This window comes from Chroicocephalus ridibundus, chromosome 15 (genome assembly GCF_963924245.1).
Source record: "Chroicocephalus ridibundus chromosome 15, bChrRid1.1, whole genome shotgun sequence".
Taxonomy (NCBI): Eukaryota; Metazoa; Chordata; class Aves; order Charadriiformes; family Laridae; genus Chroicocephalus; species Chroicocephalus ridibundus.
Window position 1 is genome coordinate 3184449 of NC_086298.1, and position 12565 is coordinate 3197013.

Consider the following 12565-nt stretch of genomic DNA (forward strand, 5'->3'; position numbering starts at 1 on the left):
TGCGCCTGTAAGATGTTAGCGTCCCAAAATAGACATGGGAGACAATTAAGAGCATTAGAGAAGCAGGAAAAACATTGATGGAAAGTGCTTTTATCTCTGTGGCTTCAGAAGGAACCCTGGAGAACGAGAACTAAAAGAAATGGCTTGTTGAGGGAGTGACAGGGAAAGTATTAGCTCAGGAAACCTTTGATGAGGGTTGATTTGATCATCAATTAATCCAATGTAAAGGCAGGTGGCTTTTGAAGGGGAAAATTCCCCCACCCCTTCTTGGGTTAGTGACTGTGTGTCCCAGCCAGGGCAGAAAATTTGGCTGAAACAGAAAGAAAACTGAAACAAAAATTTGGCAGCAACAGAAAGACTGGGCTTCAGCTAGACCTGATGTGCCGCAGGACTGCGCGGGTCCAAGCGCTGGCAGGAAGGACGGGGCGATACCATATGTCTGAGCCTAGAGAAGAGGCAGGTAGGGCTATTTCAAAAGCAACCTGCCTTTGTATTGATTAAAATGATCATGAACTGCTCCGGGTTGTGCACGCGTGGGCAACAGGACTTCAAATTTGATTGAAGTGCCAATGAGTTTAAAAAGCTCAAGCGCCACCGTGTCCCTGCGTGACGCCGAGGAGCGGAGATGCTCAGCTGGACAAAACCCAGCGCTGGGGAAATTGCCCCAAACTGCACCAGCGCGCTCACCGCAGAGCTCCCCCCTCCTTCCCTCTAAGGAGAAAGCTGCCCTGCAGAACCCTGCCCAAGCATCACCCTCCCGCCCGCACCAGCCCACCTCCAGATGCTGCCCGGAGCATTTAATCCAGCCAAATGGCTGCGTGCACAAGGAAAGGAGCCAAGGCGGAGATGGCGGCGTTTCAGCACCGGCCTGGCCGCGTTTGGGAGGATCTCGGCTGTGTCCCTACCTCTTCCCTCTCCAGCCCTGCCCCTGCCAGCCTCAACCTGCCTCCGAGAGTTCGCTGAACTCCGGGCAAATGCACGAGGAGCAGCGCCCTGCGATATGACCGGGAGCAGCCTGCTGTCGAATAGTCGTAGTTACGTTGCTACTAAAGAGAGAAGAGTCTGCCCCACGCCCCCGAAAAATCTGCCAGTGTCATCTCCCCCCGTCCTGCCCCTGAACTCTGTGCCCATCACCATGACACCAAGCCCATCGCAGAGCTCATGTGCCATGTCCCAGCCCCAGCCTCACAGCTAGGACCAGTCTGCACTAAGATTTGACTCCTCGTGGCAAAGGGAGGGTGGGCACAGCCAGCTGCGCCCCGTGTGCCCCTGCCAGCCCGGCCAGATGGCCCTAATCCCGCTGCCCCGGCTCCGCTCTCCCGGAACAGCCAGGGACACTAATACTGCTCATCTTCTTCAGGGCACTTTTTTCTGCTGAACTGTGCAAGCAGGAGATTTGCCTTTCCCCAAGCTTAGGACTTTGGGGGCAAAAGCAATTAAATAGAAATTGCTCTGGGCTATAAAATGTAATGGCTTTTAAACCGAGCACATTTGCTTTCAGGAATTGGCTATTTTAAGGCTGTGCTTTCCTGGATTTCCCTTGAAAGACCCATCGAAGCCACGTGCCACTGCTCTGAAAAATGAGTATTTATTGAAGCTGCTCCCTCCTACTGACTTTCTGCTCCTTTACCCCATTTATTTTCTAGTTATTTATAGAAATTGGAGGCCAGGCGAGGCCCTTCCAGCCCCTCCGCAGGGTGCAGCTGGAAAACTTTTGTCCTTCCTATCTTACATGGAGTCCATGGCACGAGCGATGGAGCCGGAGAGCATCTTTCAGACAGGCAGCCACTTTCCATTCGCAGATTAAGTGGTGGAGAAACTGCCACCTCCCTGGGGAATATAACTCAACCTTTAATTAACCTCACAGCTCCAAATGAGTCCCTTATTTTCCAGTTACTGCTAACGAGAGCTTTGCAGAGCTTCTCGGCTGACTCCCACAGGGTTTAAATTTTGAACAACTGCGCCAGCCTGAGAATAAGCCCAGCTTTCCTCCTCTCCCTTCTTCCCTCTCCCACCCCAGAATGCATCCGTAGGGCTGGAGGAGCCCGACAGCCCCCGGCCCTGCCCCAGCCTGAGCACAGACCTCTCAGACTTCGGGGGGCTCTGAGGGTGACACAATGGTGGCCATGCGGTGGCTTCACTGTCTCCATCCTCACTGCCTGAAAGGATCATGCCGAGCGCATGGGAACCCTCCACATGGGATGTCTGTGCCTGTCCCGGGGGGAAGGGGGGGACAGAGGACAGCTGGGAGCTGGAGCAGCTCTGTAACGGGGGGCATAGATAAGGAAGAGGTCCCCCGTTTCTCTGCTCCCCCTCTGGGGACACAGAGATCATCTGCCAGCTGCCAAAGAGCTCTTGTGCTTGTGATTCACTTTCCAAAGCGAGGAACAGCTCAGCGCCATCCTCTGCTTACTTATACTTCTTGTGAAACAGAGACCAAGGGCAGACAGGGGCTGGCAACTCAACTGGGCTACCACACTGGGCCGATTCCTGCAGCTTCAGGGAGCCAGAAGCAAGTCGGTGCCTGTGGAATCAGGCCCTTAGGAGGAGAAGGCACCTTTGGATGGCAGCGTCTTTGCTAGGAGGCAGTGGAGAAGAAAAATGAAATCAACAGGGATTTCAATTCCTTAATCCTAACAACGAGGGCTGGGCAGGAGGCAGGGACAAAGGAAATGCCGGACTGCCTTGCTTGTAAGCAATTAGAAATTTGTACTGCTCTGCTCAGACAAGTTGCTTCTGGTTATCGCAGTCTACAGTTAACCTCTGCTTTGCAGGACTCATCTTGAGATCCAAGATTTATAAGAGGTGACAGTGACACTTAGGCAGACACACATCATCTGTGGAGGGCACCATCAAACATGGCTTTGCCTTATCTCCGAGTATCCTTCAAGCACCCCATAGCGGAACCACTTGTCACGTGGCAGGTCCTGATCAGTCTCATACTGGATGGTTTTGGTGTAAGTTCACCCACTGACCCAGGGAGAGCTGATGGGACAGGGGGCCTGGCCTAGTGTCATTGCCTTTGGTCATGAAGCCAAAGAAATCTGTGTCCCACGGCTCCGGGTGCCTGCGATAAACTCACTCTGGGGACGGAACAGCTATCCTCTGCTGGATAAGTGCCATTCCCAGAGGGAGGTGGCTTTTGGGCCAGGTTCACAGCTACCAGAGGTCCTTCCTCCCAAAGCAGTACTAGGAACTCTCAGCTCCACCACTGCTGTGTGTGCTCAACACACTGACCCCTGTGATTTTGCCCCCCGACACGGAGGAGGGAACACTCTCCACGCCATGGAGCTGCGCTGCGGGGCATAAACCTGCAGCTCTTCTCAGCCTCCTCCCGACCAAGAGCTCTGTTACGCCAGAGGGATTTCTGAGGCTCTCCCCACATCCACGTCCACCCTCTCTAAAGTCTGTGTGAGGATTTCTCCGAGGCTGAACACGCACAATGCGAGTACTCTGACTCCTCCTGCCCTGGAGCGCAGATTTTTGTAGACCCAAGGCCCCTAAGGAAAAATTCTCCCCCCATCCCTGAGGATGCGTGACAGGATATGACCAGCCTACTGGTATTTAGCCAGGGTGCGCGTCCAGCGAGACAGCACAGCAGCAGCTAGAGCAGGTAACAAGGGAGGAAGGGCAGGCTGGGGTCCATCAGGCATCAACGCTGCTGGTCCTTCTAAAAGCCCAGTGTCAGCGGCACTCGGGGGTTCAGGGCGAGCGGGACACTGGTACCAGTTGGGTTTGGTTCAAGGCTGGGTCTTGTCTGCATTGCAGCACCAAGGCCTGCAGCCGTGCCGCCGAGCTGGGGAAAGGGACTCTGGACCGAGCCAGAAGAAGAAAAGGCAGAGATGGGTGAAGAGAGGCGACTGCTCACGTGGCTGAGTCGCATGCTGGCCCCTGGATGGCCTGTACCCCGCCGCCTCCCGCCCGACGCACGTCCGCGCGCACTCCCAACCCCTCTACTATGGCAACCGCAGCACTCGAGCTCCCCGTCTCGCTCACAGCCCCTACCTCCATCAGGTCTATTAGCCACAAGAGTCGCTCCTGGGGATGTGCGAGGGGGAAAAGCAGATTAAAACAAGCATAAAAGCGAAAACATAACATCAGGGAGGATGCAGAACAAATGAGCGAGACAAGCAAATCCCGGCACAACGCATCCCTCCCCCCTCAGAACCCCCCCTAGCAGAATCTGCACCCCGTGCTGGATGGGAAGGCTGGAATGAGCCCGTCCTGCGAGAGGGGCTGGGGAGGGCAACAGCAGCAGGGGCAAGTCGTTTGGGAGCTCTGCCCCTCTCCTGTCTCTCCTGCTGGCTGAGATAAGCTCCCGTCCACCACGAGCTGGAGCTCTTTGCTGGGCAGTGGTTTCAGTGGTGACAACCGTCTCGGGTGTTAGTGTTCCCAGCACCCGGGGTGGCTCACAGGGGTGTGCGTTCTCACCCCCGTGGAAAGAGGGAGGACCTGCAGTGTGACCGAGGGATTGATATTCTTGAAGGAAGCTCTTAAAACAGCGGTGCCCACTCCCTCCTCTCTGCCAAAACAGCATCCTGGTCTCCCTCCCTGACCTCTGGGCTCACGCGCCAGGTGGGGCTGGGCCATCGCTCACACACCAGGCCATGAAGCGACACTTGGCACGTGGTGTCATGGAGCTGGAGGGAGAGAATATCAGACCCGAAGCAAGAGGTACAGCCCCAGGCACGGGGATGGCATGAGAAAAGGGTGTCACGCTCAGCACACAAGTCCTGGCAGACCGGTGTTAGCCCTCTGATACTTCAGAAAGATTTTCCCGGCAGGCCTTCGGAGAGCAGAGCTAAACTCGCTTTCTTTATCCTGATCCAGAAAGGATCTCACCGTTTATCCATTCTGAACAGAGCAGATGGCTTTCCTATGGGTTATTTGTGAAGTTAACGGGACAGCAGCACAGCTCTGATGCTCTGAACCTCTCCGAGGCCTCTTGGGAGGGTGGACCGAGCTGCGTGGGCTCACACAGCCCCAGGAGCCCCCCCGCCGGCTGTGTTGCCCGGGCATCCGCAGCACAATCCCACTTGCCTTGGCCATGGGCTGCGTTGCTCGCTGTCAAACTTGCAGAAAGCCCATTGTCATCCATTCTTTTCATCAAGATTTTAATTTCCAAGGTTGCTAATGCATTTATGATGAAAGGCATTTTACGGCTAGGAAATTAATTTCGGGACTGTGTGCTTGCACGCTCTGAGGTGATTACAATAACTTAATTAGAGGGTGAGTGCAATGAAGAGCTGGCAGAGAGACGTGGGAGTGCTGCCGTGTAATGCTGGGGAGTGGGCAGGGGCTGGGAGAGGATGCAGCCGGCCTGGCCGCTGCGGTCCCCGCTGGGACAGGGACAGGCAGCCAGCGTCTTTAAGGAGGTGATTTAAAAGCGAGAGCCAGAGCTGGTGAATGGCGGCAGGCATGGGGTGGCAGTGCCAAGTCGCTGGGATTTCTGTGTGGAGGCAGCTCCGGTTGCGCAGTGGAGGTTCTGTAAGGGAGGCAGATGTCCTCCCTCGCTGGGGACAAAGTGCCACTTAGCCCCAAGCCCAGCCCCCATGCAGAGGACAGCAGCATCTCGGTCTCAGGGGCACAGAGATACCAAGCACTTGTCACGGCATCACCTTATTGCACCTACAAATCATGCTGCTGCGCCCAGCCCGAAAGGAAAAATAAAAAGCTTTGGGGGAATCCATCAGGGAAACAGACTGAACAGGGCTTCCTGTGGGGTGAAATGCCTTTATAGCACTCGGGGGAAATAAGTTTGTTGTAGGTCTGCCAGGAGCAGGCGTTGAAAGAGAAAGGAACAGCCAGGAGGGACTTACCCGGGCCGAGCTGACGGTTGTGGCAGTGAAGTGACTGCTGGAGGAAGAAATGGTGTCGCTGTAGGACATCATAGAGTAGGAGTCGGTGCCGATGCTGGGCCCCGAGGGCTGCCGAGCCTTCATGGACTCGATCTCTCTCTTCAGCACCAGGTTGTCGAAGCGGTCGAGGTCTTGCGGGGAGATCACACCCCGCACCTCTGAAAGCAGTGAGAACTGGGCCAGGCAGACAGACAACCAAAGAGAGGTTGGAGCACAACCATATTCCTGGGTAGGTGAAGACCCATCCTCCCACACTGCTCAACAGTGGTAACGAGATGTACTGGCAGGTAACGCACCAGGAGGTTTGGTCCTCAGCTTTACCAGAAGCTCCTCTGGCACTGAACACCAGCCCGTATCCCCCATAATGTCCTACATTTAGATTTTGCTTTCATCCCCTCACCCTTGACGCTGAGCTGGTAACCTTGGAGGCACTGAGCCACACTGACAATGGCTCTGCTCAGGCCACCGGGTACGAGAAACTGTCCCTGAGCTTAGTGTGGGCCTCACCTTAGCATGTGTGTTGAGTAGCTCGAAGAGCGCCATGACCAGAGCATCCACGGAGATGTTGCCTTCCTTATACTCATCAAGGTAGTAGCCCATGGTCGCCCGCTCCTGTTCATTCAGCAGGTGCCGTGCCTGCTCCTCCAGCATGACTCGGGTCTGGTTCACCATGCTGCTCAGCGTTACCTGGGAGCCGGCCAGCCCCCGGTAAAACATGGGCTGCAGAAGAAGACAGGAGATAGGGCTTTGGCCTGGGATGGTGAGGAATCAGCTGCTGAAAGGATGGCAGCTGTCTCTCTGCTGAGACAGCTGGGACGCACAGGCAGGATCAAGAATTGTCCCCTTGCCCTCAACAATCAATCAAGAATTGCCACCAGCCCAAGCTGCCTGCGTTTCAGCCTGCTGCTCTCACCCACCTACCTGTGGCAAAGCTGGGAAGCAGGACTGGAAGGTGGACGCTGAGAATGACTGGAGGCAGCTACCCCCAAGGATTTACCGGCACAGCTGCCCCCTTAGTGTCACTACTTGTCTGGGTAACTCCAGAGCCATGAGATCACGTGGCACCAGTTGAATAAATAAAACCACTTCCCAGCTCTGCCCAGCAAGCGCGGGCGCTGCCCCTTGACCAGCTACTGATTTAACAACAGCCCGTGCTGCTGCCTGGCAGACCTGGGGGAACCGGGGCCACGAGAGGCAAGCTTCCCATCTTGTGGAAAAGGCACTTTTCCCCCTGCTGCAAACTCGAAGCAGATCCTGGTGAAGAAAGAGCCACTGGCAACCAGAGGAGTCCTAGGGAGAGACGTGTCTGGCTGCAGATGAAAGGCTTTTTCCTTTGAGAGGGATTTCTAAGAGGAGGTCCTTGCTGTTCCCCTCCCAGGCAGCGTTGGCACCGTCAGCGTAGGGCTATGGAGCAGACAAGACCCTGACTATCCCGGAGACACTGGGAGGAGTTGAGGCTGGGGAGCATGTTTTGCCAGCAAACTGCGCAAAGCCGTTATCAGCGAGAGCCACCTGTGAAACCTCGCTGCTTCATTTCCATTTAAAAGAAATGCACTTTGCAAAGAGGCGTTAGGGGAAGACACTGCTGGCACGGAGCTACAGTCCCAGCACTGGGTAAGTCCCTGCCGCTGCTGCAGCCCTGCCAGCGGCTGGTGTGCTGGAGAGGGCTGGCTCAGCTCTGCTTCGGGCTGGGAAAGATCCCAGGAGCTGTTAGGGTTGACAGCCGCCATGTGGAAGGCATCATGGTCACCTCTGCAGGGTGGAAGGGGTCCTCATGGTCTTTGCCCACGTGTGATCACTGCGCCTTGCCCGTTAAGTGTGATCACTTCCAGGCTGCAAGGTACCAGATGTGCTGCAGAACTGACCCACCAGCGGCACAGAAGAGGGGACACCCAGTGTGTCACTGCTTGTAGAAACACAGCTGGGAACACGAGGTGGGGAGGAGAAAGGCTAGAGCCAGTTAAAACCCACCGGTCCTCATAAAACTAGAATCCCTTTTATAATCAGGAGCACAAAGCCCTCTCTCCCATGGAAAATAAGAGACAACAATGGTGATTTTTTCACAAGGCATCAGGAAGGCCTGGTATCTCTTACCCTGGCTGTCGCCTCCGCAGCATGGTTGCCCACTGCCCTGCGAGGAGGGAGAAGATCAGTTAGCACTGAGCGCCACGTGCCCATCACCGGAGGTCTGTTACATCTCCCCTCTCTCCGCCTGTAAGCTAAAAGCTTCTGGCCTGAGAGAACAGGGAAGGGGCAGCAGCGTTTCGTCCAGACCTGATCCACCTTACAGGCCAGAGATGCTGTCTTCTAAGCCATGGATATGGGAGCCACACGGCCGGCACTGGGGGTACTCCCAGCGACAGGCTGCACATCACAGTGCATCGGGCTGCCACCATTGCACACGCTGGGGCTCCGCACCCACCCTGGGTGACTGCGTGGCACCACAGAGGAGCTCTGGGTTGACAGATCTACACAAGCAGCTTGCACGGGGTACATCAAGCACATACCCTGCTGAGTTGACGAGGGTCTCTCCGATCTGGGAGCTTGCTATCCACCTGGTCTCGTCCACGGTGGTACGGGCATGGGGCAGCCTCCCGATGTCCTTCACCGTCATGATGAGGTGGCGGGAAGACTTGAGCAGCTTCACCGCCTCGTCGTGGGGGATGCTGAGGAAGCTCCTGCCGTTCACCTCCAGGATCTGGTCTCCTACCTGCAGAGTGAGGATGAGGTGAGCCTGGCAGGCCCCGGGGACTTTCCTGTTGGGAATATAATGCCTTCTCCCACCAGGGAGGAGCTAATCAATCTAACCCACCACCAAGCTAGGGACACAGCAACTGGAGGAACCAAGAAATATGAGGGAGAGGGGCCAAGTGCTGGTGGCTGGAGACCAAGCACTCAAGCCAACAGCCAGTAAAGGATCAGGCTGTGAAGCCTGGAAGAGCCTGTTTAGGATCCCAAGTCAGACCAATCTCCCCAGTCACCTCCATTAACTGGATATGCCGACCAACTTGGGTATAAACAACCCCCAAAGAATACCAAGACTTCCAGCCCCAATCCCTCCTGCTGATCTGGGAAGCCAGAAACCATCTGTGGAAGCCTCGAAGCTCTGGATCTCTGTGTGCAGCAGGGAGGGTTCAACCTGAGTGTCTCACCAGAGCCTCCAGCTCTCTGTAAACTGTGGGATCCAGGACAGCTGGATTTCATCTCTCCTCTCCTCCCATTTCCTCCCCAGCTGCTCCCAAAAGCTTTCATTTTATGGCCAGGCTTTTGCTGTAATCAGGCAGCCTGGCCATGCTCAGGACGCAGCACTCATCCGGCATTTCCCCCTTCATCCCAGGTCCTCTTTCTCTTTGCTTCTAGGGCATTCAGTGCCACTCCTCCTCACTCCCGTATCACAATTCATCCTGTTTCTGATAAGCCAACTCTTTGAAACTGCTCTTTCATATCTTTGCTTAACCACAGGCTTCTGTTCAGCTCTGTCAAAACACTGTCTCAATTTCTTTATGCTGCAACGCAAGCAGAATGAGACACTCCTTTAAATAGCTCACCTCCATCTTGGAGGAGAAGAGGAGAAAAGAGGGAGGGGGGAGAACTTCTAAGTCTAAGATAATAACTTGGAGAGTCAATACGATCCTTTCAGTTCAGCCCGTCTCATTCTGTCGCTGGGTTAAGGACGCCTCAGAGGCCTTGGGATTAATTCTCCAGACTCTCACTCCAGTGAGGAGCCATGATTAACCACTGCCAAGTCTACGTGGTGGGCTGTGACTCCGCTTTTTCCCCCAGTGCTACCCAGAACTTTGCTGGCATAGAAAGAGGACATCAGGAGCACCACCAGGAAACCTCAGCTCAGCATAAAGCCCGAGAGATCCATCCACTGCTCCAGCAAGGAAGGGAAGCCAGTTGCCGGTCCGAGGAGGCAGCAGGTAATCCCAAAACCACAGTAGAGCCCCTGCACTTGGACGTCGCCTCTGTTTTATGCTACAGCCGTGCTGAAGATGACAAGAAGACAGGGTCAGAGCTTGCGTCAGCTACTCTCCAGGCACAGCGTTGCCAGCTGAGATGGAGGAAGGCCGGGGGCTGCGGCAGTAGGACTGACGCACGTATGGGCAACTTGCACGCACACTCCCACTCTGTTTCTGCCAGCCTGCGCTATCCAGATGGTCCATACAACCACCGTTGAGGCTTCCAGGCTCACAGGACCCCTGTCAAAGCATCCACTGCTCTTTGTCTTTGTCTTTCTGGGACAATGTTTCTCTTCCACTAGTGCAGCCAGTGAAGGGCTGAGGGGAACTGAGGGCAGAGTGGCCATGCCACGGCATCAGATACAGCGCTGATAAAACCTGACCATGGCTTCTCTGGGCATCCCCATGAGGATGTCCTCAGCAGAGAGAGCACAAGAATGGGGAAGAAAAGACAGAGAGAAATCCTGCTGCTTGGGTCAGAAGAGACCCCTGATCACAACCCTGGCTGTCTTGAGGTCTGTGGTGTGATGGACACCATTCAGACCACCCAAAAGGTGATGTTTGTGAGAAATCAAGTAGAGAGAAGGAGAAGCGCGAGCTGGTGAAGAGTCCCTGGGGAGCAGAAGCGAACACAACAGGGATCCATCAGAGGTGACAGGGGCAGCAGGACCCTGGCTCTGTGCATCTCTTGAGAGCCACTGACCCACCTCAAGCTGTCCCGAGAGTCCTCCTGGGATGAGGGTGTTCTGTGAGCAGGGCCTGACCCTGCCAGCACCCACACTCAGTGACTGGCCCAGCTGCAGTGTAACCAGCCAAAGGTGCAGGGCACAACCAGGAGCATAAGCCAGAGTCTCAACGGGAGCATGACTGACCATTTCAGACAGAGGGTTTTAGGCTGGGAGCTACCGTCAAAGCAGAGGCCGTGGTCCAGCCCCATGGGTCCCCTCATACTCTGCACTGCTGTGGTCTCACTGCTGTGGTCTCAGCATCCTTTTTCTGCCAGGCTTTTTGTATTCCTGGGGCACCAGGGCACCTCCCGGACAGACTGCTGTAAAGTTGTCTTAATAGTAAAGAAAAACACCATTGCCTTGAATTACGCTGCTCCCAGCAGCTCTCAAGGGGAGACTGCAGCAGTTCGACTGTTATTACATTTTGGTTTGTTTTGAAATGAGTCTTAAAGAAAATTCCAGGTGTCTTTTACAGGGGCCCTGGGCTTGCTCTCCCAAGTGGTGCCAGGCAGCAGCCATGCCAGCCCCACCGCAAAACCAAGCCAGGACACAGGAGCCTGGAGAACCTCTTGGACCCGTGATCCACACAGAGAGGCCGCAGAGCACTGGGGACTCCCCTCCATGCAGGAGAAGACTGTCAAAGCGTTAGCTGATCAACACAAGACTTTCCAGGATGGCTGTTCCCATCCAGCTCAGCTCTCACAAGCATCCCTCCCTCCGCTTGTCCCACACTAGCGACCTGGCTCAGTTAATGGATCCGACAAATGGCTGCTTCCTGCAGGGCTGGCTTTCAGCTGGTTTAGCTCTCCCATCCAACTCTCCACATGGCTACAGGATCAGGCAGCCACCGCGGGATGGCAGGAAGCCCCAGGACTGTCCTGGACTGGTGGGTGGCCACCATGGCAGCAGAGAGGTGGCACGGCCTCAGAGCAGCACAAAGCTCCAGGAGCACTTCCCTCGCTCCAGCCTGCTTTCAGGGAGGGCAGAAGAAATCCCCCAAATCCACTGCATGGCACTTGGGCAAACAGGTGTTGCTCAGGCTATTTAAGGGATTTAAGGGATTAGAGAGGCAGAGTTTCCAAGTGCCAAGGAGGCACAGCAGCTTCCCTCCCTGGCCACTGCAGGGCCATGCAGGGTCATATATGGAGACCTTTGTGCCTCGCAAAAATAGATGAAGAGGGAGAGATGGCACAGGATCTCCCTGAGAAGCAATAAAGAGATGCAAAGGAAAGGGAGAACCTGAGGGTTATTGAACATCCAAAAGGTGGGGTAGAAAATCCTAAGATCCCTGCAGCAGCAGTGTGAGAGTCAGCCTAGGAGGGAGTCAAGATCTACCAGCAACACTCAACTAGTTCAGACTAGAGGTGTCAGAAGGGGCTGGTAAAGGTGTTCTGAAGAACCAGGCAGGACTTTGCAACTGGCTGAGGTGTGACTGATGCCTCTTGAGCGAGGACACAGGCAAAAGACTGTAAGCAACAGCTCATGGACCACTTTGCTCAGGGTGCAGCTGTGACTGGAGAATGATCAAGGAAGCCTGCAATAAAAACACGTGATGGGAAACCATGGTAAGAAACATAACAAGAATAGCTCAAACTAGTCTAATGGCAATATCCAAGCGAACGTGTGACCGTGCTGTGAGTGCACTTCCCTGGGTACTTCTCTGCCTGCCCAGCAAGGAGACACAAAGAGAAAAGTTCTAGAGAAGGGAAACAGAAATGATTAGTGGCAGATGAAGGTGCCTGCGAAAGGACAGATCGAAAAGATTAGGCCTGTTAAATTTAGAGAGGACACAACGTGTAAGGAGCTTGATGGAGCTATACAAAACAATGCTGGCAATAATGAGAAGCCAGAGAAGGGCTCCTGTTTACCCTTCCCTCTGATGAAAGGACAGAGGATGCTCAGTGAGGCTGGAAGGACGCTCCGAGTGGCATCGATAGGAGAAAAGGACCTGGTGAAAAAGCAGCTCGGCTGCAGCAGAGCTCGGTTCTGCATTCAGCTCCATCCAGTGACCTGGAGC

General features: G+C 54.9%; 1 protein-coding gene across 4 annotated transcripts in view; it reads right to left on the reverse strand.

The window, feature by feature from the left end:
* WHRN (whirlin) overlaps nucleotides 1-12565 on the reverse strand; it is a 57496-nt gene that overhangs the window by 6935 nt on the left and 37996 nt on the right. For 3 of the 4 annotated variants that reach the window (XM_063353133.1, XM_063353131.1, XM_063353134.1), the window contains exons 4-8: nucleotides 8366-8568; nucleotides 7953-7989; nucleotides 6366-6578; nucleotides 5820-6032; nucleotides 4006-4038 (exon numbers count right to left, since the gene is read on the reverse strand). In XM_063353133.1, the coding sequence (XP_063209203.1) occupies nucleotides 4006-4038; nucleotides 5820-6032; nucleotides 6366-6578; nucleotides 7953-7989; nucleotides 8366-8568 (699 nt within the window). The remainder of the gene's footprint in view (nucleotides 1-4005; nucleotides 4039-5819; nucleotides 6033-6365; nucleotides 6579-7952; nucleotides 7990-8365; nucleotides 8569-12565) is intronic. The other variant, XM_063353132.1, reaches the window with a different exon arrangement.